Genomic DNA, 26,125 nt, shown 5'->3' on the forward strand with positions numbered 1-26,125 from the left:
CGACCGAAAGAGTTTCCCAGAGACATGGGCATATTTACGGGGAGAGGGACACTGTGACACCCCCCCCCCCAGGTGGCTAATTTCTAAATTCAGAATGAGTAAAGAGTGTCGAAACCATAAATTTGCCTCTGGGTGTGTTGGACGCGTCTGGGGGAAGGGGGTGTTGATTCGATTTTTTTTCGCGAAAGATGGTGCTTCAGCAAATGGAATAAAAGGGAAACAATGTCCGATTTAAAATCAAGCACAGTATTGAAAATTGAGTGACGTAGTTTCGAGGTGAATGCGCTTATATTCATATCAAAGCAGATGAATTTCCCTTTTTTGTCCTTGGTGACGAATGATGTCTTTTTTAAAGCAGGCATCTTCAATCTGTTGCTCGCGAGCACCATGGTGGTCCCTAAGTACCCAGATTGCTCGATGCCCGTGCCCGATTTCGTGATCGCGAGCACTTGATCAACATTCCAATTGAACACCGAGGAATTGCATTCAAGGATTGGAATCGTCGTCATTTCATGCATTCGTATGTTAAACTTGCGGTAAGGGTGTTCTTTTCATGATTGGTGCAGACAGTGCTCGCGATTGGAAAAAGGGTGAAGATCTCTGTTTTAAAGACTCATCACGATCGGTTTGAAACGGTGGCATCAGGTATCGGTCTTTTGCCTATGCTTTAGTCGAGAGAAAATCTCGAAATGCTGAAGCATCGTCTTTGCATTCGGTTTAAATTAATTCGTCCAAATGAGTAAGAACCCCCTTTAGGGTGGATTCACATCAACAGACACCCGCCGTGTCGTGTCAGACACGGCAACCATTCTTTAACATACAAATTTGTTTGCGCATGCGCAGTGACGATACGATAGATATGCATGTGTTCGTTGGTTTTACGTTGAAGAATGTTTGCTGGTTCCAGGGACGGACTTGGTCAATTAGCGGCCCAGTACTAGAACAGTATTAGGTCCTCTTCAATGCAGTAAAAGACCCTCTTTTGCGGCTAAGTAATTTCCCTTATATAATAAAAGTATGCATTTATTACTTCTGATTAATGGTTACCCCCCCCCCCCCGACAGGGCTGCTGTACTGGCGTGCGGGACAATTATGATTTTTTTTTTTTTAATTATATAAATTCACTATAGAAGGGCCCAGTGAAAAGTATAGCATGGAGGGCCCTGGTTACCCCTTTTTTACGGATGATTTTTTTTTGTCCCACCGTTGTCTGCGAAAGAGGGGTTTTATTGTATTTAAAGTGCTAAAAATTTTCTTCACAATCAATATAAGGAGCCGGCGAAAAATTTTGTCAGGGGTCTTGTTGAAAATCGAGGCGCATTCAAGGATGTAGGGGCCGCGGATTCACCACCATACATATGTCTGTTAATCAAAATCAACATATTTTTCATCATTAGATCAATAGAATTTCAACTTGTTTTTGAAGCAGTTATCGTAAAATATAAGTAATCAATGCAATGAAATCCAATTTTACGGCCGGTGCGATTGCACCCGCGTTAAGTCCTCCTCTGGCCGTGTCTAAATGTGAATCCACCCTACTCCAACTGTTGCGTATCTAAAACATGTTTGCTTAAGGGTCATTCAAGTATTACGTCAGCATCGGGGGGGGGGGGGGTTTGGATTTGCTGACTTTTGATGACAAGGGGTAGGGTTTGAAGGTTACTTACGTCATCAACCACCCCTTTTTGAAGATATGAAATATTCTAAGCTGCTGACGGCGGGTAGGGGGGTGGTCAGTGGTTTGCTGACGGGGGGGGGGTCAAAAATGGCTCAAAATCTGCGTACGTAATACTTGAATGGTCCCCTTACTGCAAATACGATTATATAGAAAGCAATCACACATTTGTGCGTACAGGGTCTTTAAAGGGATAAAAATAATTCACTGCACAGCGGCATGAGATACCCTAAATACGTCCCTTCGAAGTTGGTGCGTGACCCCCTTATTTATTTAGGAAAACCTTGTGGAGGCTGTCAGCAAGCAACTCCTTTTAAAAATTCATTTACTTGCCACGTGTATAATTTCTAGTTGAGCTTGGTATGGTAAGAATATGGAGGAGAGTCGTCGTTGTTGTTTTTATAAACGATGACGTGAAATTTCTAGTGAGATTTGTGGGAATGTCGAAAAAGAACCTTTCAGTAATCTTTTATTGTCACAGAAGAGGAAGTTGGAATTAATTTGAAGGATTCTTTCTTCAAAAATCCTTGGTTGGGGCCCCAAAGAAAGGAGGGACTCCATTCCCATTTTTCCCCCCCCTCACCCTTACGCTTTTCTACACTTTCAAGTATGACAAAATGACATTCTGGTCACAAAAAGGGTGGGGGGGGGGAAGAGTGTTAACGGACAGGATTCCCAATACTTATCTGGGAAATGGCAGTTATAACTCATCTCCCCACATTTCTACGAGATGTTTTCTTATTAGAGAGTGGAGTGTGATGGATTGTGGGATGTCGGCTTTCCTATCTGGAAATTTGTGTGGGAAATAGGATTTCCCTCGCTATGGACTTTTCTTAAAAACTTCTGTGGGTGGGGGGGGGGGGGGTATGGGGGATGGATATCCCTGCTACTCCTGGGGAAAAAAAAAATGAAGTGTTCGGTTTTTATCGCTTCTGGTTTCTCAATGGTCGCCTTCATATCTTCATGAAGTGACTTTACAGATTGTGCGTTTTGGTGATGTATGGGTTCACTTTTGAAAAAAAAAATCCGAAGAGCAGAAAAATCTTTAACCGATGACGGAATTCTGTCTTTTTTTTCTTTTTGTGATTTCTGAGCTGGATTGCGACATGGCAACCAATTTAAGATGTTGAAAGAAATGTTAATTTTCGAGCTTGGTGATACAAAGATCAGGTTCCAGTGTCGGCATACGCAAATGTGGCAAGAAATATAAAGAAAACTCGGCAGTGGTTTTTTTTCAATTAGTGCCGAGGACACCTTGGTCGAACACCAAGGGAATTGAGAACCTCCGTCGCAGTATCAGTTACTTTGCTTTTCTCTTTACTATGATCTCAAACTCCCAGTGAACCCCATCGTGGTCGGCGGACCATTTTTCGTAAACACTTGCGTTAGAGAAGTCATTTATTCTTTCTGCTTTTCAGTTGGATGTTAAAAGCCATCTCTAAAGGGGTCGATAGAGTCGACCCTTTTAATAACGGTCGATCAAATGAAACTCATTCGAGTATATTTATTAATACGGCCAAAGTCTTATTTCCGTTATCGTCGTAGAATCGAACAGAACATCCTTAAACGAAGCCAGACTTTTCAGTTAAGTAAAATACAATACCACTACAATCCGGGATGTATCTTCTGAGTGTATGTATGAGCCTAACGTATTTATGTTGTCAGAATTCTGCATATTTCTCGTTCTAACTTTCTTTCCGCCGAACCCCAACTCGGCCATACAACAATTTTTTACCATGAAATATTTGTCGCGGATCCTGTTCTCCAATGGAATATTTGCCCTGGATCCCATTCTAAAATGAAATGCTTGCCATGGATCCTGTTTGGCAATGAAATGATGGTAGTGGATCCTTTCGGAGTATAAAATGAATCATTGCTCCTTTTCAGCAGTCGCGAAACTCCCATTTGGCTATAAAACAAAGAACATGGATCCTGTTCTGCAATGTAATGAAGCCTATGGATATCGTTCGACTATATAATGAAGGCTGTGTGTCCTCCTGGCTATGAAGTAACTGTCGTGGATCTTTTTGAAAATGAAATGACCACGTTACCCCTCAACAGAAACAAATTCAATGTATAACAATGGTTAAGAAAATAAGTTGATTGTTTTCTTACCCAAACTCGTGGACCCCCCCCCCCCCCAAACCACCAAAATTACTCCAATGACCCTCAAAGGGTGCGTGGACGTCTGGCCAATGGTATGGTGACCTATTCTAATAAACTTTAACGTTCTGGCTTCCTTAGATAACGCTTTGTTGAATTCTATCGCATTATATCGGATATAGCCTTTTCGTCACTCGGGTGGATTTCATTTGATCGACCCTTATGAATAAATTTGATTAGAAATTATGATTGTTCTCTCGAAACTGGATTTTTCTTCGACAAGTATCATCAAGGTCATGGCTTTGGTTCTGGGAGCGAAACCCAGACGCAAGTTAGTCGTTGACAGTCGGACATCTGAAATGACACGCGTGCGAGTCTCTATTCGTTCGTCTGGGATGTCTTCAAGGTCATTCCCAAAGGATAAATCAATTCCACTTCCACGTTTATGATCGTGTTCGGTGTTTCAAGCGCCATCATTCAAATTTATGTCGAAAATTAACTTTTAGGACTCTTGAATTTGTTTTATCGCGGTGCACTTCTTGGGAAAAGTTTTGAATCGTGAGAGAGAGGAGAAATGGAAGTCCTTGAGAGGTGATGACTTGTCAGAATAGGAAAAAGTGATTGTGTGAAGGGTTCTAGTCTCTTCTCTTGTGGTGATCGTAGCTCGATCGTTTTTATTTATTTTTTTTTTTTCTGGTGAATTTTTCTCCGCTACATCGTTGTTGCATTTCTTGGAAAATCTTGCGATTGTCTCTTTGGTTGTCCTTATAAGGTCTTCCGTGACTTAGAGCAGGAAGTCGTGGAACACTTTCTCATGACAAAACGTCTTAACGTTATATATGTATCGCGTGTTGGTCTCTTTTCCCCCCTCGTCTTGCGGTCAGTAGAATATTAATGAAATGGAACACAGTAAACACATGATGTGTGTGTTTTTGGTATGTTCCGCTTCTTTATTTACATTTTTTTTTCCTTCCTTTTTTGAATTATGTAGCACGATTCCGAGAAAAATTGCGGAAAATAGAATTATACAAGATGTATGGAAACCTGGCTTTATGTAGAGACGATGTTTTTGTTTTTTGGAAAGAAAAATTCATGTACGGGGACTCGGGAACTCGCGATCTCTGGTATACCGGAGGAGTGCTCTGCCACTGAGCTATGAAGACAGTATTTCTTCCTTAATGCGTGTATATACAGAACCACGCTGTGCGATGGACAGTGACAATAGTCAGCTAAGTGATTGTAAATTACATCGGAGCCACCAGATGGCGACATTATATATTGCTGATTTTTTTGGATAGGAAAAAAAATCTCATCTCTACATATAGCCATTTTTCCGTCGACCTTGTATTAAATTAATCGCCCTGAGGGCAGGACTCGGCGAAAAACCCCCTGCATTGCGCATTGTATAAACAAATAGAGAAGACATCTTTCTCTATGAAATATAATCTTTGTCATGCATGCTCAACCCATGGCCCGCGGGCCAAATGCGGTCCTTGGTGTCATCTTATATGGCCTGTGACGTTGAACATAATTTCGTAAAAATGAATGAAGTCGCACAATACTCGATCATTTAGCAGCCCGCGGCACATGCTCACTGTAATTAAGTGGTCTGTTTCACATTTGCAGAATAGTTCAGTGACCCACGGTACATTCGCAGATCATTTAAGGAGCTAGCGATATATTCACAGATGACTTGATTGGCTAGCGGCATATTCAGTTGGCCCCCGCTAAATGGGATAACGGATAAACGGATTTAATCCTCCATCACCGAAATTTCTCCCACAGAGACAATGTAGGAAGTTCCCCGCCTAATATGTATGATAATTTCAACTACTTTTCCCCAGCTTAATCGAATATTACGCTTCACACGTCAACTGTTGATACACATCAACCACTATGAACATAATGTTTTTATTGAACGGAACATTTGGAATCGAAAATATATTACTAATTGTAAGTTAAAATAAACGCATTTGAGAGTAGGTACTAGCTTCCAAGTATTCTTCAATACGTACATTTGATGAGTTTATTTTTGTTCTCTGGTGAGCCAATAGAGGGCGTTAACCTTCCTAATTAAAAGTAAAAATCTTGGGTATTGTGATCATTTTAGTTATAAATATAATTTTCATTTCATTTTTTCGTCCGATTTATTCCAGAAGTTTTATTAATATTGATCCTCCATCAGTTTTTAATATAAAAACTTCAGAAACGTTGTAAAATGGCAATTGAATTGTTCCCCGCATAATCGGATATTATGCGCTGGAATCGTTGATAACCGATTAAGCGGGGCCGACAGTATTCACTTCAATTAATTTGTCTGTACCAGATCTACAGGTCACTCAAGCAACTCGGCGGCATAATTTGCAGTCCACTTCGATGACCCGCGAAACGTTTTCAAGCCAGTGAAGTGGCCCGCACTCTCCCAAAGGTTGAGCATCCTTGGTCTGTGTACTTTTTGTTTACGGGAACGAGAATCGAAACGGTTTTTCTTCTCTCTTGATGAGAAGGAAAAAAATCTTAATTATAAGTAAAATAAAGCAATGGGGCGAACTGATATAATGAGTAAAGAAGCGGTGCCGGCTGCCTGTGATGCGTGAGAGAAGTGCTGCTGCTGCTTTCAAAAAAGTGCCGGTTTTTCCGCCAAAGGCGGCACAAGGGCCCTCCTATCGCTTCCCTGATTAAAGGAATATCGCTTCCCTTTCAAGACGTCATCATAAACTTTCTTTGGATGTTTTTGAATTAGAAGAAGAGATGTCTCAAGACGGGAATATATTCAGATTTATTTTGTATGGGTTTTTTTTTCGTATTCTTAGTGTAAACTTCCCGTTTTTTGTACATTCATTCGAAGTGTGTGCTTGATTTGGGTACACGTGTACAGTCATCTTAGGGTTGATATTTGAATGCCGATGGGTCGAGAGTATCAATGCGTCTTCCGATATATTTGCACAGGATGGAGCAAAAGTTTGTGATACCATTTTCGAAATGAAGATAAACTCAGCGAAAATGGCTTGTGAAAGCACGAGTTTAGGCCTACTACAACTTAGCCGTACATGCGCCTTGTACGCATTCCTGTACGGAACTTCGAACGAACTGGCACATGCCGGAATGTGTCTTCTGAGTGTATGTATGAGCCTAACGTATTTATGTTGTCAGAATTCTGTAGGACATGCTTCTTTCCGGAGAGAATCAAATTATACTTCCGTTCTCGTCTTAAGCAAGGAGGAGACTTCCGGCGAGGGTATATTGAGAAATATAATTCCATCCCTCGGTGGTATTATACTGTATAGCGGTAGGATGGGGGAAAAACGTTTCTTTGTCAATCTATATTATATATGGGATGCAAACCTGCTGACTTTAACCTTCATTGCGGTAGACAAGCATTTTACCCCTGCCCCCCCCCATCCTTTCATATTGTACTGGTGCTGACCTCCCCCCCCCCCTGTCTTCCATGTTTTGAAATGAAAATTGCGAATATTTAAAATTTTTCCTTTTATCTAATCATCGTGTTGTAGGTCTGCCTTCCTTCTGCGGAGAGACTTTTTCAAATAATCGGAAATCCCAGCTTCAGCCGATCACCACTGTGCTCCCAACTGAGTTCGAACCTATGTCCTCACGATGAGGGTTCCATTAAGATGCTCTGAATGTACGATTCTGAACAATTTGCGTCCAGAAATAAACCGCAAATTTTTTATTGTATCTCATTACCGAGTTCGAAATTATCACCAAAATATCGATTTATTTATAAATCGACTGTGTTCAACCAATTCAAGTTTGACTGCTTTATAATGATAGCTACTTAACCGTACATGCACCTTATGAACATTCCTAATGGAAATTTATTCCGAACTGGTGCACGCCGGACACGATGTATGCGTATGTCTGGCGCTACGGTTTCTTCAATTTCCAGGCTGACTTAGCTGGCATTTTTATGCGCGATGCGACGTCGGTATTATTGGTACAGGAAATCGCTGTTTCTTAGTTTCTCCGCTTTTTTTAAGGATTAGTCATTTGAACAAAAACCTGATTTTGCCGTTTCAAAATGGAAGACGAGGAGCCCGCTCGATAATCAAAGTGCCTTAAGATAGCGTATTTATGAATGTCTGAAGGCCAGTACATACATCTCTGTGGTACCACGAGACGTTGGAGAAGGCGAATGAATTCTTAATAATTTAGTGTTCATTTCTTACGCATATCGCATAACATTATCAGTTATTTTTTTTTTTTTGTCATATTAGTTGTTTATCATGATCATGAAGACATAATCCATACGCTCATGAATAATGAGTTTTCTTGTTTGGTTATTTCCAGGCGAACAAAGAAGTTCACGATCTCTTCGAAGATCTACGAGACGGTCACAACCTCATATCCCTATTGGAAGTGCTGTCCAGCGAAATCTTAGTAAGTGGTAATTTTAATAGGCATAATAAACCACGCCAAACAATGCAGGATTCCTGAAAAGCATCTCGTACGCAGTTTTACAAGCCGCTAAGGTGTCTTAACGAATTTCAGGCATCTTATAGTCAGACGTGTGCTACCCCATCAAAAAAGACCATAAAATTCTTTTCTTGATCGGGACAGAATGGGTCGCCAGATTCCAAAACAAAATTTAATATGGGGTACGTTTTTCTCGGCAAACTTTCAATTTGAAAGATAGACGCCGGTAGGGCCGTTACCAGAAATTTCTTTCAGCAGTATTTTCAGAGAAATTTATTCAGAGAGGGACCAAACTGCTGATAGAACTACAATTCGTAGACTGGTGACTTACCCATGTATTTCGTGTATGTCATTTTCTTACTTTTTTTTCAGGGGGTTCGGGGGGAAGTGCTAATTTTAAAACCTGTTATAGTTCGCGGCCAGCGAACCAGCAAAAAATACATGAATAAAAATAATTTGCAGACCTTCTGACGGCCAAAGCAGAAATAAAAACCAATATATAGACTGCATTTTCTTTATTAAATCAAAAATTATGGATTGGTTACATAGATTGGGCGGCGTGTTTGGGGAAACGGCAGGAAATTCCCACGAGCCAGCGGATGAAGAAGACTGTTTTGAATAATGTTGCTATACACTATGTGTAAAATTTTAGAATGTGAACATATTTCTTAAATACGGGACATCAAATAGAGCCATAATCGCGTGAAATGAATGAAAAGAATGAAGCTAAGCGAGTGAGCTTCGAGAAAAAAACATTATTGTATCTCTTCATTTATGTTACAGGGTGAGCGAAAAGTCTTTTTCGCTGAAAAAAGTAATTTTTAAAAATAAAATCAACCAACTAAAATAAAAAGACAATTTATCAAAAAAAAAAAACTGGTTAAAAATTTCATTCACAGATGGCGTTGCATCAGGCTTGAGATGATAACAATTAAAATGCTTCGTAAACAGTGCATAATTAATGTTTATTATGATTCGCTTTACATAGAAACAACCACATTCCAATATAAGCACTCTTTTACCCGTTTATTCGTATCCCGATCTAAGAAAAAGGCGCTCATATTGAAATGATAATAAGGATGCCTGTTTCAGCCGGACCTTGTTGGCGTCTTAACTGCAGGATGCTTCTTAAATTCCTAAAAATACAGTAGTTAAAAATTCATAAAATATGGAACGAATTGGTATATTTGAATGCAGTTTGCGAAAACGTTATTCTTACGTAAGGGGAATTAACGGTTAGAATTAACGCTCGAGAAGCTTCAGCTGACGAATCGTGATAGTGTTAGCACAAATTCACCGAAAGTGCTTTATCCACCAATGTCGACATCAAAATGAAAACCCTATGCTATCGCCAGTAATAGGATAATGCAGTAATGATCTATTCCTGCTTTTTGTGGGACTCTGATTTGCGTATTTCCCAGTGATTTGCTTTCGTATAGCAACACCCTTTATCCACAAATTCTAATTTTTTTTTCAGTACAAGAAAAATATTCCCCTTCGTGAAAATAACTTTTTCGTAAACCGCATTCAAATATACCGATTCCTTCAATGTTTGGGAAGTTTTAAAGTACTCACAGATTTATCGGTCACCCAGCTAGAAAGTAATTCTTTTCAAGCAGGAGATTTTTTGTTTACCACCGGGGAAAAAATGTTTGGATTTTCGTCGATAGAGAACGCTGCACAAAAGCGAATCACTGAAAATGTCTAAATCAGAGTAGTCCTATGAAATGCAGAGCGTTACTGGCGCTTGCATAAGGTTTTCAATGCGATGTTAACATTGGGGTGGATAAAGAACTACCGGTGAAGGTGTTTTCTCGCGGCCACAGATCGCCGGCTGAAGCTTTACGAACGCTTCGGACATAAGAGATATTCAGGAAAGGTTCTGTGAAGGAATTCTGTTATTTGCTTCCGTACAGCGCCTTCTATCGACAAAAATTTGAACTTATTCTTCCTTACACGAGAAAAATCCCCCTTCCTGAGAATAACTTTTTCGCAGACCGAAGTCCTTCAATTTTCATTAATTTTTAAAAACCTTCTGAATTGTTCACTAATTTATGAAACACCCTGTAGTTCAACTGTAAATGATTATTTCAATCAATAGATAATTGATCGTTATTTTCCCTTCTTTTTTTTTTCAGCCACGAGAAAAAGGCAGCATGAGGTTTCACATGCTACAAAATGTACAGATATCATTAGACTTTCTCAGGTTCCGAAAGGTGAGTCAGTAATCATTCGTTTGTATATATGTTATGCAAGATAGTCAGTCGTTCGTGTGAATTGCGAAAATTACTCCACGGTTTGCACGGAATAGCATTGTGATCGGTGAGATTGCGTGCCGTTCAAGGAGGTGGATCCGACAACATTTATCATTATATTTTCCTTATTTATTTAATCGAATGGAACAATCTTTCACTTTCGCTGCTACCGTATCAAGTGGTTTGCATAATTGAATTTGTCGCTGAAGACTGCTATTGTGGCGAAAAACCAAGATCTGGAAGATTTCTTTTTTCTTTTCTTACAATTCGCTTATTATACGCACGTGCAAAAAACGAACATAAAAACTGCGTCTTACGCCAACCTTTAATGAAATCAATATACAAGGTGGCAAACAAAAAAAAAAACGACATAACCATAAGAAAAAATAAGGTTTACACTTTACAGGAATGGTCTTCAGCCTTTTTGCAACGGCGGACCTTCAAAAAGTAAATGAATAGGGAAATTATGTATAATTTTAAGGCCGGCTATTATAAATGAAATATGAATAATTTGCGCACAGGTAAAACAATGCAGGAGAAATAATTTGAGGACCGGCAGAAAATACGTGAACATCATACAGTAAAACCCGTCTACAACGATACTGTAGGGACCTAGGAAAAAATATCGTTACAGACAGGTTATCATTGTAGACAGTCAGTTGCACGCACCAAATTCCAGCAATTACAGTAGGATATTATGCATACTAAAGGCGGTAAATTTCAAGTGTGTGTGTGTGTGTGTATATATATATATATATATATATATATGAAATTTACCAACGACACTTGGTTATTATGCACAATCGCCAGTAAAAGTGATAAATTTATCAGTCTTACCAAGACGATTGGTAAGTATGCATAATAACCATTCATTGTATATAGTAACCAATTTATCATATTTACTGTACATATAGACCTATATGTGGATTTTCTTTATTATTTGTGCTTACATATACATATGTTTACTGTTTTTACGGGGTTCACCGTGGCCAGTTCAGCCCCAAAGTGCCTTGTATTTGATTAACCCCCTCTACGACCAGGGACTTAATCCAAACTCCAGTGGAACAAATTCAGTCCAGCTGACTGCTGCTTCAACCTCTGTTTTTCTCATTGCGAAAGTTTATTGTAACCCTATGAAACAAATGTGTTTTCCCCGTCTCTTTTCTCCTACCACCATCGTGATATCTCAACGAGATAACGAGCAACTGAGATAACGATGGTGGTGGTTTCCCACCCCCACTTTTTCTCCACGGCATTTTTCACCCCCCCCCCCCACACACACACACAGTGTATCTTTTGCAGAGCTAATCCTTCTATTGTAGAAGTACTACTGTACATAGAAGGGAGAAATAGAACAAGTGAAACAACTACAAAACCAGTTTGTAGGTGAGGGCAAAAAGAAGGCACTGTACTAATACTTTTCACTCTACCCATGTCCTTTTCCCCTCCCCCTTTCTTCAATGTGTGTATCAAGGCTACCGCATTTATCGCCTATACGTCTAATACAGATCATTCAAATTTATCGCCAGCATCTTGTACGCGAAGTGGGATGAATAGGTAACTAAAAGTATGTTGTGTCTAATGGTACCCTAATCATTATAGCGGTCATCCCGAGATATCTCGTCAAACTTGATTTTGGTTACCCCGAAATATCTCTGGTTTTTCACACGCTTTTATTTCTAATGTAACAGTTATAATATGGATCGGGAAAATTTTAAAAATCGCTTAAAGGGTTAAAGTACCACTTTTGGAAATTACTGAATAGGTATTTTTACTTCCATAGATCAAACTTGTCAATATACGAGCCGAAGACATAGTGGATGGCAATCCAAAGCTAACGCTAGGACTCATTTGGACAATCATCCTGCATTTCCAGGTAAGTTCGCATTAGACTGATTATTATATTCTAATACGATAATGGGTGTCTAATTAATGAGTGTCTTAATTGCTACCCTAACTATACATCAGGAAATCATGAAACTTCAGGGACGGCGAGAATTTTCGAAGAGTTTTAGCCCTTTATTTGCCAGATTATGAGAGGCAGAATAACAAGAAAATGATAACGAATGTAAATAAAAATGTTAATATATCGATAATAAATAATTATGTAAAAATTATTTCTCTAGATCTTTTCAGTTATAATTAAAAAGAAACGAAACAAATGCTGTTTTACATACAATTAGTACATAATAGATTATCTAACGAGGTACTTTAAAGTAAAAACCGTGAGTAGATAAAGGGGTTGCACAACCTTTGCGTTTACTCCTGCTTATGGACTTGTATCCATAAAGGGGCGCCATTTATTTGATCCGTATTTCACGGCATATTGTCGTAATTTCGGTGCCAAGACTATAAATATGTCCCGTTTTCCCCGTAAGTTTCTCAACGTTTTTGTTCCGTATTCCAGTGACGCTTTCTTGGGGTTTTTTTTAATTCTTTATTGAAATCAATGATTAAGGTAATTAATACTTTTGACACCTTTTCTAGTGATAATTGACGGTGTCCCGTATTTATTTGTAGTTATCTTGATTTACATATTTTTTTTTTCGGAGGAAATGTGGTCAATCGAAGTATATATCGTGTTTGTGTGTGTATATGAGGCTTTTTCGATCACGTGGTATTTCCTCCTTTCTTTGAGGGACAAACAAAGAAAATCTTATCCAAGACAACCAACGTGGCGTCTTCCTCGGCAGGTCATGAAAGATTGAAAGAACAAATATAAATTATATATAAAGGTGTAGAAATGAAGTACAGGGTGTTTCAAAAAGAGTCACCCGATTTGAAATGCGTATATTACGAAAAATATTGAACATAGACACTTTGAGATTTATTTTTATATCACATGGCTAATCCTAAAATGTTTTTACAAACCAAATTAAAGGTCCTTTGGTCACTCACTGACCTTGTTCTATGCGCTGAGGATTTGTAATCTAAGAGCCCGCGGGCAATGCGAATTTTGCCGACCTGGGTTCGCTAAGCCCCCACCCCATATGTTCACCTTGGGATGCACGGCATATGTCTATGCGGTAGTCAAATTCGTACCCAACCTTTTGCGAGCATGTTTGCATCCACGGCTGCTGTTATGCATATGTTCAGTTCGGCTAATGTAGCTGGAAGGGGGGAGGCACATAAACGTAGTCTTCTATAAACCCCCACAAGAAGAAATAGCACACTATGAGGTCCGGCGATCTTGGAGGCCAGTGATTTTTAACTGAATCGTCAGGCCCCCGTACGGCCGATGCATCGTTTATGAATGCGATTCGTTCAAAAGTTCTCGAATTTCCAAGCTCCAGTGTGGGGGTGCCCGTCTTGCTGGAAAATGAAGTCATTCAAATCTGTTTCTAACTGTGGGAAAATCGCCATCTTGGCAAACACTGAAGTAGCGGCCGGAGGAAAAGTGTTAGCGCCACCTGTCGGCAACTGCGTGAAACTCGAGATTTCCCTCTTTCTACCTATACATTATTCGATCGAAATGGGTTAAAAGCTGAATAGTTATGATTTTTTTTAAATCGGATGATTCTTTTGAAACACTTTGTATATTTTTTTCATTGATGGGTGCTAAATATTCCGATTTTTTTTAAAGTTAGTGAAATTGGGAATTTTAACATTGATTTCTATGTGCGGATCATACTTTGCCTGTCCCTCAAAGTGATGCTGATGTCTATTCAAAAAGCATCATTTAATACTTTTCCATTGGAATACCGCTTTAACAGGACGGAGGTTGTGCAACCCTCGAGATAACGAGTTTAACACTGAAAATCTTCGTACAGCCTGGTCACATGTGCGTAAAAAATTAGCATGTGTACAGTGATTCTATAATTTGCATTGAAAATATCTTCTACTTCTGAATGTCTTGGGGACTTCATTAACCTCCAGAACTGAAATGACGAGTCCAGCTCGCTATGGAGTTGTATGTCTGAGCAGTGCTGCCTTAAAATAAATCGCAGTTCAAGGGGTTAAGGTGTTCCCGAATTTCCATAGCTTTTTGATGGGGCTGTAGACAGCCCATAACAAGCCAACTATAGTTATAGACACCCCCTATATTTATGAATTTGACTCATTTTATTCCTACAGTTTCCGGGTTACGGATGTCAATTACGCGACATTTTTTATGGATGGCAAAATGTGTATACCGGGATAATCGAAGCCTCCCGTGAAGGCAAAAAATGCTAAACATGTCTGTTGCAAATTTTTCTTTTGTCTAGGTACGAATCTGAAGACCATGCTATTGGAGCATCTCGCCATATGTATCCCACTAAAGTACAGGGTGTCCCAAAAAGCACGCAATTTTGAACTGCAGATTCCGATAGAGGAGATTTTGATAAGTAACGGGGTGGGGGGGTGGCGGCAAGACCAGGTTCACTTCTATCACGCGAGATTTTTTTGGGGGAAAATTATTTAAAACTTTTGTCACCAGAGGACGCTGATCGAAAGCAAATCACGGAATTCCTTCACAGAACATTTCTAAAATCTCTTCTGTGTCCATAATGTTCGAAAGCTTTAGCCGGGGATTCGTGGCTGAGGTAAAACAATTTCCTCAGTAGAGCTTTCTTTATGCACCAATGTCAACATCGCAAGGAGAACCGTATGTGAACGCCAATAACAGGAAAATTCAGAAATGAGATATTAACCGCACGCCCTGCATTTTATAAGGCCATGATTTGCATATTTCCAGCATTTGCTCTCGTGCAGCGCCTTCTGTCCATAGAAATCTGAACTAATCTTTTCCCCTTCGCCAAAAGTACCCCTCTGCTGCGAATAACTTTTTCGCGAACCACATCGAAATACACCAATTTCTTCAATTTTTGAATTGCAGTATTTACGACTTTATGGGACACCCTGTAAATAGTACAACAGGTGAACATTCCCCGGATGTGATCAGCTCTAATATTATGATTTCTCTTGGGAAAACGCCATTGAAACAAAAATGACGAAGAATTTGTCGCTATATCCAAGATGGTTGCTTTCCATCCACGTTATAAGCAAGATTTGATTAATCATCATCATTCTCTGTGAGAATCCGTCCGGACGGTCAATTATTGACGTTATAGCCGAATCCGACTGCATTTTGACTTTAGGCTGCTAAGTTTGATACAAAAAATCCCTCTTATATAAAACTTAGAAAGTCCAACCAACAAAGCTCATAGGTTACATTCGAGCAAATGCAACCGATAAGCTTATTGGTTGAATTTTTCATGTTTTATAAAACTTTTATAGTGTAATCCCGGCTTTAAGAAGACACAAAGAAATGTCTCAAGTTCACAACAGGTGCAACAGAAAAGTCACTAGTTTCAGCTATCGACATTATATTGAAGCAGAAAGGGAAAGAAACTGGAATTGGTGGCATTTAAAGTAATAAAGTCATACCTGAAAACACACGGAGGATGGGAAAATTTTCTTTTCTGGGTAACACAGGGAAGACACGCCCTGTTACTATATAATAAGTAACATTATATAGATGCTTGTAAAGTAGGTGAGAGGCGGGTTATGAAATGGAGAAGAAAAAAAGGTTTTTCGAGTAGGTAGTCGGAAAGTTTTTCGACACCTAACAAACAAGCCCTCTTGTATCTGGGTATAAGAGATTACAACGTGTGGGCAGAACTTCTGGTTCTTATTTCTCCTAATTTGGTCTAATACTATTAAATAAACTTTTCTCCACCAACATGAGAGAATATCGAGTATTCATAGGGGCCCCCACCATCATTTTGACATTGTTGTTGTAAAATGGCCTTGTCAGGTGCATATCAAGTTGAAGCTCCGTCCATTCAATGAACGGGATATTATAATTTAATTTGTCATATTTTGTGAATGCTTTTTCAAGTTTGTTTTGTGTGGAATAATCTCAATTACAAAACATGCCCGTCGAAATGATTGACGCGTGTAACCTCATTCCAACCTCGGTGTCATGCATGCGTTGCCGTAAATGGCATTGATATAGATTTTTCACTTTCTTTTTCGTATGTCTAATAGTCATGGCAATTATGTTTGGTTATTATGTACAGTGACGGCGAACATTGAATTTTTGTTTCTTATATGTGCGTGGTTTGTGGTTGATCGAGAGGGATTATGCTCGTATCACTTGCTGTCACGCGGTAATGGATGAAATACGGGTAAAAGTGGTTACTATATGCTTGAATGGTGAAATTTTTGTTTCATCGGAGACTATTTATTAGGGGTGACGTAAGCTCTAAAACAGGAGTTTTTAATCTTTTGGAGATCATGTACCAGACCATTGTCATTAGTTAATCTGTTGCGGGCAATAATGAAATGAAATTTATACCATATACTTTCAATTTTTTTTAGCCTTAATAAACTCTGGTCGGAAACCAGATTCTTTGAAAGCTTGATTTTTTTCTCCCCTCTTTACAGAACAATCTGTAAAAATCGTCAAAATTGTGCTTCGTTTGAATGAAAAATCTTTAAAGGAAATACCCTTTCAGTCCTGGATCAACCATGTTCTACCATTGTTCAACCATTCATTCTGGATCAACGCCGACCAATCCTGTTTTTTCTCAGGAAGTTGATCCTTCCACTTTCCAGGGGCTCCTGGGCTGGAGTATGCAGTTTTTGGAGATCATATCTTTGAAACACATAGACTTGGGGGGGGGGGAGTGCAGACAAGAGCTACGCGTGCTCTTGTTGGACTTGGGACTTGAGCTATGAAGAGACGCTTGATTTCTTGAATACATATTCAAGTTCAATACGTATTCAATACGTTCTTCCAATGTAAACATATGTTTACATTGGAAGAACGTAGGTGTCGTGTCGGTGATATGATTAAAGTGTTTGAAATTTTCATCGGAATGGATAGGATGGACCATGAGTTACACCGTCAATCAAAGGGTCACCAGAATCGATTAGCAAGGAACAACTCCAGGTTGGGTTGCCGCAGGGAACTTATCTCTAAAGGTACGTCCACACTCAGCAAAAGTTGAGCAACAAATCGCGCAACTTGTTGAGCAGCACGTGCTGCGGGACTTTTTGTATAAGTGTGGACGTGTTCTGCGACGCGACCTGTTGTTTTCAAAGTTGCAGAACACGTCCACACTCATTTACAAACTTTGTTTCTCAACTTAAATGAGTGGCGCCTTCATGTCTTTTCCCCATATGTACTTGATGGCCGTGTACATACAAAGATAGACACAATTAAGCATACAGTATACAATTGATAAAAGCAAGTTTTTGAGTAAGGGAAAAAAGAGGGCTTAATAATAGGAGGAATCGATAAGCTTTCCGTACTTAAATAAGACAACCATAATTTTTTATGGGCAGTGTATTTTATTTGCTCATAATCATTAGTTTTATTTCACTCATTTTTTTTCGTGATATATGCTCTTGGTTGCTGTATTTTATTTATATTTGACGTCCATAGGGCATCTTTTTTTCAGCCATCTCGTTGGGCATTTTGCCTGTTGTAGCCTTTGTATTTGTATATTTCACGCTCTCATTTGCTCACCTCATTTATCCACTCCATTTGCTCAGTCGCTATTTCCGGAAAATGAAGCACTGCTGTGAATCACGGTTGATTAAAAAATTAATTTTAAGGAAAAACTTATGTCTAAATAAATTTGTCATGATTATCTGTAAAACACCATTAAGTCGTCACTCCGGTTATGTCGTTGTTTTTCTTCAATACCGTGGATAATGATGTTCATAAACCCTCGTTTACTCATCTCTGATTTCGTCGTTAAAGGAAAAGTGGGAGAGAGAAACATATTTCTATGGCTCCCTTATGAAGAAAGAGCTTGCTAACAGCATTGCCATATGTTCGAAAGTGGTCATAAAAGGCTTATGTACCAAATTAAAACAGCTCGAGTAAAAGTTATGGCGAGGTAATCAATTTGCCAACTTAAAGCAAAAGTTATTGAAACGTTAGGGACTGACTGTTTTAGCTGGACCTGATTTCTGCACAGGACCCACTCACTTGGGTCTTCAAATTTGTGCAATATATCTTCGTTGAAGAACCGGCCTTCTGGTGCCTGCTTTTCCCTGCCCACAGGCACTCCCCCCCCCCCCCCAGAATTCAAAAGTGAGCCCTGTATTCGAGATTACATTGTACTTATGTCATCAACTACTGATTAGGAATTCAAATCACCGCAATCAAATGGCATGTATATGGTGTATACTAGTGTATTTTACCATAATAAGTTAAATACTGAAAAGTCAAGAATTCCACTTTGTATTCTATAAATTTTGTTCATACTGTGAATTTCACATTGAAAGTGATGGCACTTCGCTTAAGCCGTCAGAATTTTTTCTAGAACGTGAGTGATGTCTTAGCGAGGTTTCACTGCAATAAGTATGCCCACAACATCAGCTAATCCCAAGAAACCCAGTCTACGATCTTCCATAACGATAGCACTATGTATTACTCCCTGACTCGTTTTATCAATTGCCCACTGACTCACCCACCTGCTCATACACTCACAATGTCGCTTTGTCGATGAATTGTCTTGTGAATGTTCCTCACGGCCCTCCCCCCATCCACTCAGGTCTAGACCTACCTAGATTTTTAAGAACGGATTAAACATTCGTGATTTTTTTTTTTTTTTAAATGTGAGATCTTGAAATTTTCCTACAGAATGGTCACAAAATCTTCCGAAATGTCATGCAATCCTTTTTTTTTGGTTCCCACCCACAATGTCTGTTTCTAGCTTTGCTTCACCGTCTTGATTGTCTGGAGCTTCCTTTTCCTCCCCATTACACTCGTGACTGATAGAGCGGTGAGCATTTGCAAAATGTTTTTCTCACATGAATATTATTGAGTGAAGGTTGGAAGAATATTTGTTTGTGTAACGAAGTTTTCAAATTTTCTTATGCAAATTATAATTTTAAAATTATTCACCAGAGGGCGTATACACAGCTATGACTATAAAATATAACTATCAAACTATTTTCTTATAGCCTTATGAAGCTTTTCCCGTGTAATTGGGGGCGGTGGAAATATTTATTCGAGAGATTTTTGTTTCGAGTTCGTTTGTTTGCCGCTGGATGGCGCTACGAAGCAAGCGAGAGCGATTCTTCGGCGTAGGAACTGTCTAGTGTGGGCAATCCTGGAGACATCAATTATGGGCATTGACCTTACGTCATTGCTCATTACTACTACCACATAGTATATATGGTGTGTGTGTGGGACGCTTTTATTTTTTACCTTTCCTTTACGGATTTTTACGATCTTGAAGAAGCGAAATGCTTTTTTATGGATCGCTTTTCTTCCTCCGTCTCGTGACGTTGCCAGTCATTGAGATCGTTATGGTAGAGACGACTCTGTAATAATCTCTTGAAATTTTTTAATTCTTTTTTTTTTTCTTTTCTATTTTTGGTGGCAATTAAAAGTTTGACGAATCCCTACTGGGTGGCCCGTGGAAGTTTTATTGCGTCTAGGAATGCGTGGATACCTGAGAGCGAGTCGGAAAGCCTTTCTTGCGCAGTTTGCAGTAATAAAGAATCGACGCGATTGTTGTCTGAGTGTGGAGCGTCTTTAAGATAGGCATAAAAATTATGGCGCTACTGAATATTCCCAGCTTCGCCCGAGGGAGTGATTGTTAAAGATTCATTATTGCAGTCATTTTGAATAAATATTATAAATGAATTTCATATCTCCGAAGAATGTTTTGCAATTTGGCTCCACTTTAGATGCAGCAGAACCCCCGTATATCCTAAATAAATGGGACCATAGGAGCTGAAATCTGAGCTGAGGATATTTGTACCACCTCCAGGGCCGTAGTGTGCTCTCTCGGAGCACCTTTTGAAAGGGTTATTATTCAAAGCAAACGTAAACTTTTGTGGGGTCCCATTCGGCTCGGGGCCCAGGGTGCGGTGGCCCGGTTTCCTCAGCCTACTTACGGCCCTGGCCACCCCGATTAGTTTTGAAAGGGGACTGAGCTCCCCTTCATCTTATATATCAATCAATACACAATGGAACCACACCCGCTAGATATTTTTCTGTGTGGTGTGCTGATGCAGTGTGCCATTTCACCTGCGTACGGAACGAATGGCAATTTTCAGCCCCTCAATGTTTTCTTCCGGTCGACGCCTCTGAATGGGACAGTGTCTTTATGGGATTGTCGGATAAATTGGACATTCATATTCATCAAGTCCCTGTAGGATGGGAGTTCTTTCGCTTTTGTGTTCCATGGTCCAAATTTCTGAGAAACCTGCACGCAAACTAAGCACATATTTGAAAAGAGCGGTAAAAATAATATAAGGTGACGCCATTTTCATTCGATCATTTTTGTCGCACCACGGTCATTTTCTGCACACGAGGGCTAATTAAACCGGGACCTACTATTGCCAATTCCGAACGGTGGGCTTGTTTTTTATACTCATCGAGAGGTTGGTGCGCTAACCCCTCGATGGGGGACTCCTAGCGGTAGCAATTTTTTCTGCGGTCATGTCGCCGTTTTTTGTTGTACTCCTGTGTCAGGAAAGTTTTCTGACAAAGACGAACCGGGTATCGAACTCGTGACACCTCTAAGCATCCTTTGGTACTTTAGGCGAGTATTTTATCGACCTGGGCTACCGCGCCCACCATTTTCATCGAAATATCAAAATATAATGGTGAGTGAGCTGCAAACGCTGAAAGATTAACGAAGTTCAACATCGCATTGTCGGTCAGATTTTTAACGGGCCCCTTCAGTAGTTAATTTATAGCGTGAAAAAGCAAAAAATGATAACCGGCTGGAGCCCTGTCAGCCCACCTATGTGGGGGCCATGATTATACTATAAAAGTTTTGTAAAAGTGTTGTATAAAACTTGAAAAATACAACGAATAAGCTGATCGGTTACATTCGAGCAAATGCAACCGATCAGCTTATTGGTTGTATTTTCAAGAATGTAACCAATAATCTTATTGGTGGCATTTTTCAAGTTTTATAAAAGTACTTTTATTAAACTTTTATAGTGTAATCCCGGCCTTACACATATCTTTTATTCAGGGGACCAAGAAAAAGCTGTGGCAGAGTAAGGTTTTTCGCCCCTGGGAACAATTCTAAAATAGGGGCGAAAATTGCCTATTTAGGCTTCGTTAAAAAACCAAAACCCGATATTTTTGTGAGTGAAAATTACAGAAATGTCCCTTAAAATACGGGTCATATGGTCATCTCACTGATAACGGGGAAAAAATACTTCCAGTTGGAGGAGGATTCTCATTTCCTTTCTATTCATCATCAATTATATACAGCTGTAATAAATTTTTTTCGAATCTATATCGATCAGTTTCATTTATATGGGACGAAAACTTACTTTCCCGTGGCCTATTTTTACGGGCATTTTCCCCATATTACTTTCTCCGGCAAACAACTCGTGATCCTCATCAATATTCAGCTCGTGATTAGTTTTTCGCCCAAAATAAATTCTTGGCATAGTCTGTCACTATCTCGGTTCGAATAGTCATGGGTATTGTGACCGCAATTTTCTCGACACGTTCACGAGATTCACGAATTTCGTGCTTTGCTTCGATTCTGTTTGCCTTGCGTTATAGGGCTTCACTGTCTGCGGCAGCCTAATCCGCGCGGGTGTGAAAATCGGGCTTAAATATTGAAGCCTGTATCTGGCCAACATTTGCCCGGGAATAGAATAGCGACGTAGTGTTAGGCGCATTCCACAATGGCACGATGCAATATGCAAGTCGGCACGGATTGGTTAAAAACCTCAATTTCAGATTATTAGCATGAGTCCGCCGAGGGGACGGACGGACATGTATTCTTCCTCTTCGCCTTGAAACTTCCATAACTCATTGTACAGGGCGTCCGATAAATTCGTGAATAGTGAATTCTCAAAAAATGGATTTTTGCGGAGGGGGGGGGGGTATTAGTTTAAAAAGTCAACAGAGAGCGCTGCATGACAGCAAATCACTGAAAATATGCTAGTCCTTGCAGAAAAAAAGTCTTGCTGAAGGCCCACAATGGTACAAATATTTCAATCATTACACTTGACTCATAGTTAGAAAAATAGATGGCGGCACTAAAAATTTACACTCAACACCAAATACGCACTCAAACGGTTAAGTTATACAAGTACAGGCACACTTCCGGCACAACTCATTTGTTAGTAAATTCCCCTTGGCGGTAGACCGTAGTTGTACGCGATTTGAAAGAAAGCAAGAGGGATGGCAAAATGTGTGTTCCATTGAGAAATCAGCTCTACAAAATATCTCTGGGCAGTGGATCCCGCTTATAACGTTTTCCAAAAAATTGTCACGAAAAAAACGTAAGTGAGAAAACGCTCTAAACGGGAAATCTTAATGAGAATATGGAGTTAGGACCGCGAAAATAAGCCGTACTGGGGGGGGGGGGAACGTAAGTGCGAACATTATAAGGGGTCATTCAAGTATTACGTCAGCATTGGGGGGGGGGGTTTCGGATTTGCTGACTTTTGATGACAAGGGGGGGTTCGTCATCAACCACCCCTTTTTGAAGCTATGAAATATTCTAAGCTGCTGACGAAATTTTGCTGACAGGGGGGTCAGTGTTTTGGTGACAAGGGGAGGGAGGGAGGTGGTCAAAAATGGCTGAAAATCTGCTTACGTAATACTGGAATGGCCCCTAAGTGGGACAGACTGTAATTGCTGGAATAAAAGAACGCGAGATATCTCGTCATTGGTAGTGAAATGGTTAAAAACAATTTTTTGCCAAGCAGTTTCGCAAAAAATCAGCATTGAAAACTTTTTTGAAGTAACAGGAAAGTTTATCTTGTGTAATGTGTCTTACAAATAGCTAATTGGGTGGTGTGGATACCACAGTCGCGACCACTCCTAGTGACTCCGGTGAGCCATTTGCACCGGAACCCGCACTTGAAATCATAAAAGAAAGAGGGCTTTTGGAGTGGAAATAAAATTTAAAAACCTCTTTTTTTTTTTTTACTCATCTTCCCTTTGTCTTAGGTTTTTCTTCGATATTTATCAATTGCCTTGACAGTTTTTCTCCCATTTTATTTATATTCACGAGTCGCAACCGAGTCTGTGTGAGTCAGCGTTTATCTAAGAGAGGTGGGAATATATTTACCTATGTAGGAGTAGGATATCATTCCGAGATGCTTTATAGATTTGTGTCGGGCAATTTGCCAGCTGTATAACTTCATGATGAAAGGCATTATTCTCTTTTTTTACCCCATCATGTAAAGGTTTTTTTCTTAAACAGATTCTTTTGAATTCTAGTTAGTTTGTGATGATTGTGTCATTTTCCATTATTGGTTACCGCGTGCCCCCCAACCCCTTTCTATCATAATTTATTCTCGTGGCCCAAGTCTCATCACAGAACGGGACCCTTTCTGCTTAATGAATCGATTTATTCGAAAAAATTTTTGGTGGACAAAATTTGTATATACAGTCAAACCTCGTTAGTGCGTCACCTGGTTAACACGTCACTCCGCTTACCGGATCACTTTTTGGAAGTCCCAATAATCTTCATGCAGGAATTGGCACAGCTATGGCTTACTCCGTTTAACGAGTCACTCCGCTTATCAAGTCATATTTTTTCTCTCCCAAGAGTGACTCATTAACGAGGTTTGACTGTATATATAATGTATATATATATATAAAGCCGGTCTTCGAACTCTTGGGCTGAATTCCCTCTTCCCCTGGTTCTAAGCAAAGACCATTCCATCATCATCATCATGGGCTCTCCCGGGCAAGATGTTCTCAAGCCTCGTACTTAGCTGATAGTTAGTTTTCATATTTACATACTCATTCTCATTGTACTTAATCTCTTAATGTGGGCGCCGCTATGAACATGAGGCCCTTCCCGCCACGCCCGGAGAAATCCATTCGTTAGGATGGCCCTGCTTCCAGGGCTGTCTGAAAAGCATCGTGGGCACCTGGAAAATCGATTTTTTTTTTCTGAGTCCCTACCTACTTAGAGATACCTACCTGACAGCTTACATATATATATATATATATGTATATGTTACTGCCAAAGTGTACGGCCAATTCGCGATGCGGCCAAAGTTCGATGTGCTGATGTAAGATGGTCCGGTAGGCGCTACATCCATTTTTTCATCGCCAACGTGTTGGCGTATCGTATACATTAACCAATCGTATACATGGCTATATGTGACGAGAGAATGAAAAAAAGAGATATTTGAAAGGAAAAACATTTGTATTATAATTTAGATAGTCTTTTTAGCGAAATTAAAAAAAAAATTATTACCGCATCGTGACTGAAATTTGATAGGGTGTCACAGCTGACGGACATAATTATCACAAAAACATTCGTCAACTGACCCCGAATCGTGTTTTGTTATCGGACTTTGCCCAGGGATCTCCGGCCACTTCACGAACTGGCTGGCCAAAGACCGAAATTTGGACATTTGCTGGGTCAATATTCAACTCATGGCTCTAAAACCGGTTCTCCCAAAACACCTACCATAGCTGTCTTAGAATATCCCAGGACCACAAGGAGGCCATGTGGTCCCATTCGAGAACCACTGGGTTACCGTTATTAGAGGAAAACTAACTGTAATTGTGCTTCTCGGTAAGTTGTTGAGTTGAAATTTATATTCATACAAACGTACAGTGCTTTGAAGAGGTTGTTTTCTGACTTTTTAGTCCTTCAACCGGGCACAACTCCCGTCTATCGCCACGGGCAATTTACTACCGAGTGGCTTGTGCCGGAAATGTGTATAATGTTGTCTGATTTTTTTTTCAGTGCTGTCATCTATATTTCAGAAGTGAATTGAGCGAGTTCTAATGATTGCATATTTGTACCATTGTAGGCCTGTTGCTGTCTGTGGCGACATTTTTTTAACGGCTTGCATTCGCGCCTTGAAGTTGAGAAGCACAGAAAACCAACTTCAGCCACTATGGCGACGGTGGGGTTCGAACACAGGTCTTAGCGATGCGACTCCGTCAATCACTATGACCACTCGACCACCAAAGCGGCTGTTTTCTGAACTATTATGAGGGAGCCTTGGGTGAACGATTATTTACTTCAATTGGGCGAGTGAATCCCGCATAACAACGGGGTTCTCAAAGTTTTTTTTTTTTGACTCTGTGGCTCCCTTGCGGTCATTTCGCGAGATTCATTTACCCTGACCACCATTTAACCTTATATCAGACATCTTCTACCAGTGGCTTCACTTAGGCATCGTTAGACAGCGGCCTTAATCGAAGTTCATCTATCGTACTTAGCCACCGTTTGTCGGCTGTCTTACTCAGCTGTCAATTACCAAAGGCCTGAAATGGCGATCGCGTTCGCAGTATCCTTACTCAGCCATCGTTTTCCAGCTGTTCTTACTCAGCTCCTCCGCTTCAGCCCGCCCCTGCGTAAAAGGCGGAAAATCCCCAAGTGATTGATTGGCCTGTGCTTCTGTCGGTCATCACTTGTCGTACTCGGCCATCATTTACCAACGGCCGTAAACAGTCATCGGTTGCCGTGTTACTCAGCCATCGCTTACAAGCTGTCTTGCATATCCAGTTTCCCAGCTGCTTTACGTAGCTATCGTTTGCCAGTGGCGTTACTTGGCCATCATTTTACTAAACATGAAAATGATCACTGCGCGGCGCACACTTGAGAGCTACTGCCGTATGGAAAAAGCTTGAAGACAACTGGGCTAGTCGACGGTTGTTCCTATCCAATGAATGGCCCCTTTCGACAGGACCGTAACTAGGATTTTTTCCGCCCCACAACTTTAAAATTCGATAATTTTATAACGGTGTTCT

General features: G+C 40.1%; 1 protein-coding gene across 3 annotated transcripts in view; it reads left to right on the plus strand.

The window, feature by feature from the left end:
• shot (dystonin-like protein short stop) overlaps positions 1–26,125 on the plus strand; it is a 278,055-nt gene that overhangs the window by 138,229 nt on the left and 113,701 nt on the right. For all 3 annotated transcript variants that reach the window (XM_089255090.1, XM_089255094.1, XM_089255092.1), the window contains exons 3-5: positions 8,087–8,176; positions 10,351–10,428; positions 12,251–12,343. In XM_089255090.1, coding sequence (XP_089111216.1) covers positions 8,087–8,176; positions 10,351–10,428; positions 12,251–12,343 — 261 coding nt within the window. The remainder of the gene's footprint in view (positions 1–8,086; positions 8,177–10,350; positions 10,429–12,250; positions 12,344–26,125) is intronic.

Source organism: Pholcus phalangioides, unplaced genomic scaffold (genome assembly GCF_987345545.1).
Source record: "Pholcus phalangioides strain wild (caught in Gottingen) unplaced genomic scaffold, Ppha-v1.0 ptg000042l_1, whole genome shotgun sequence".
Classification (NCBI taxonomy): Eukaryota; Metazoa; Arthropoda; class Arachnida; order Araneae; family Pholcidae; genus Pholcus; species Pholcus phalangioides.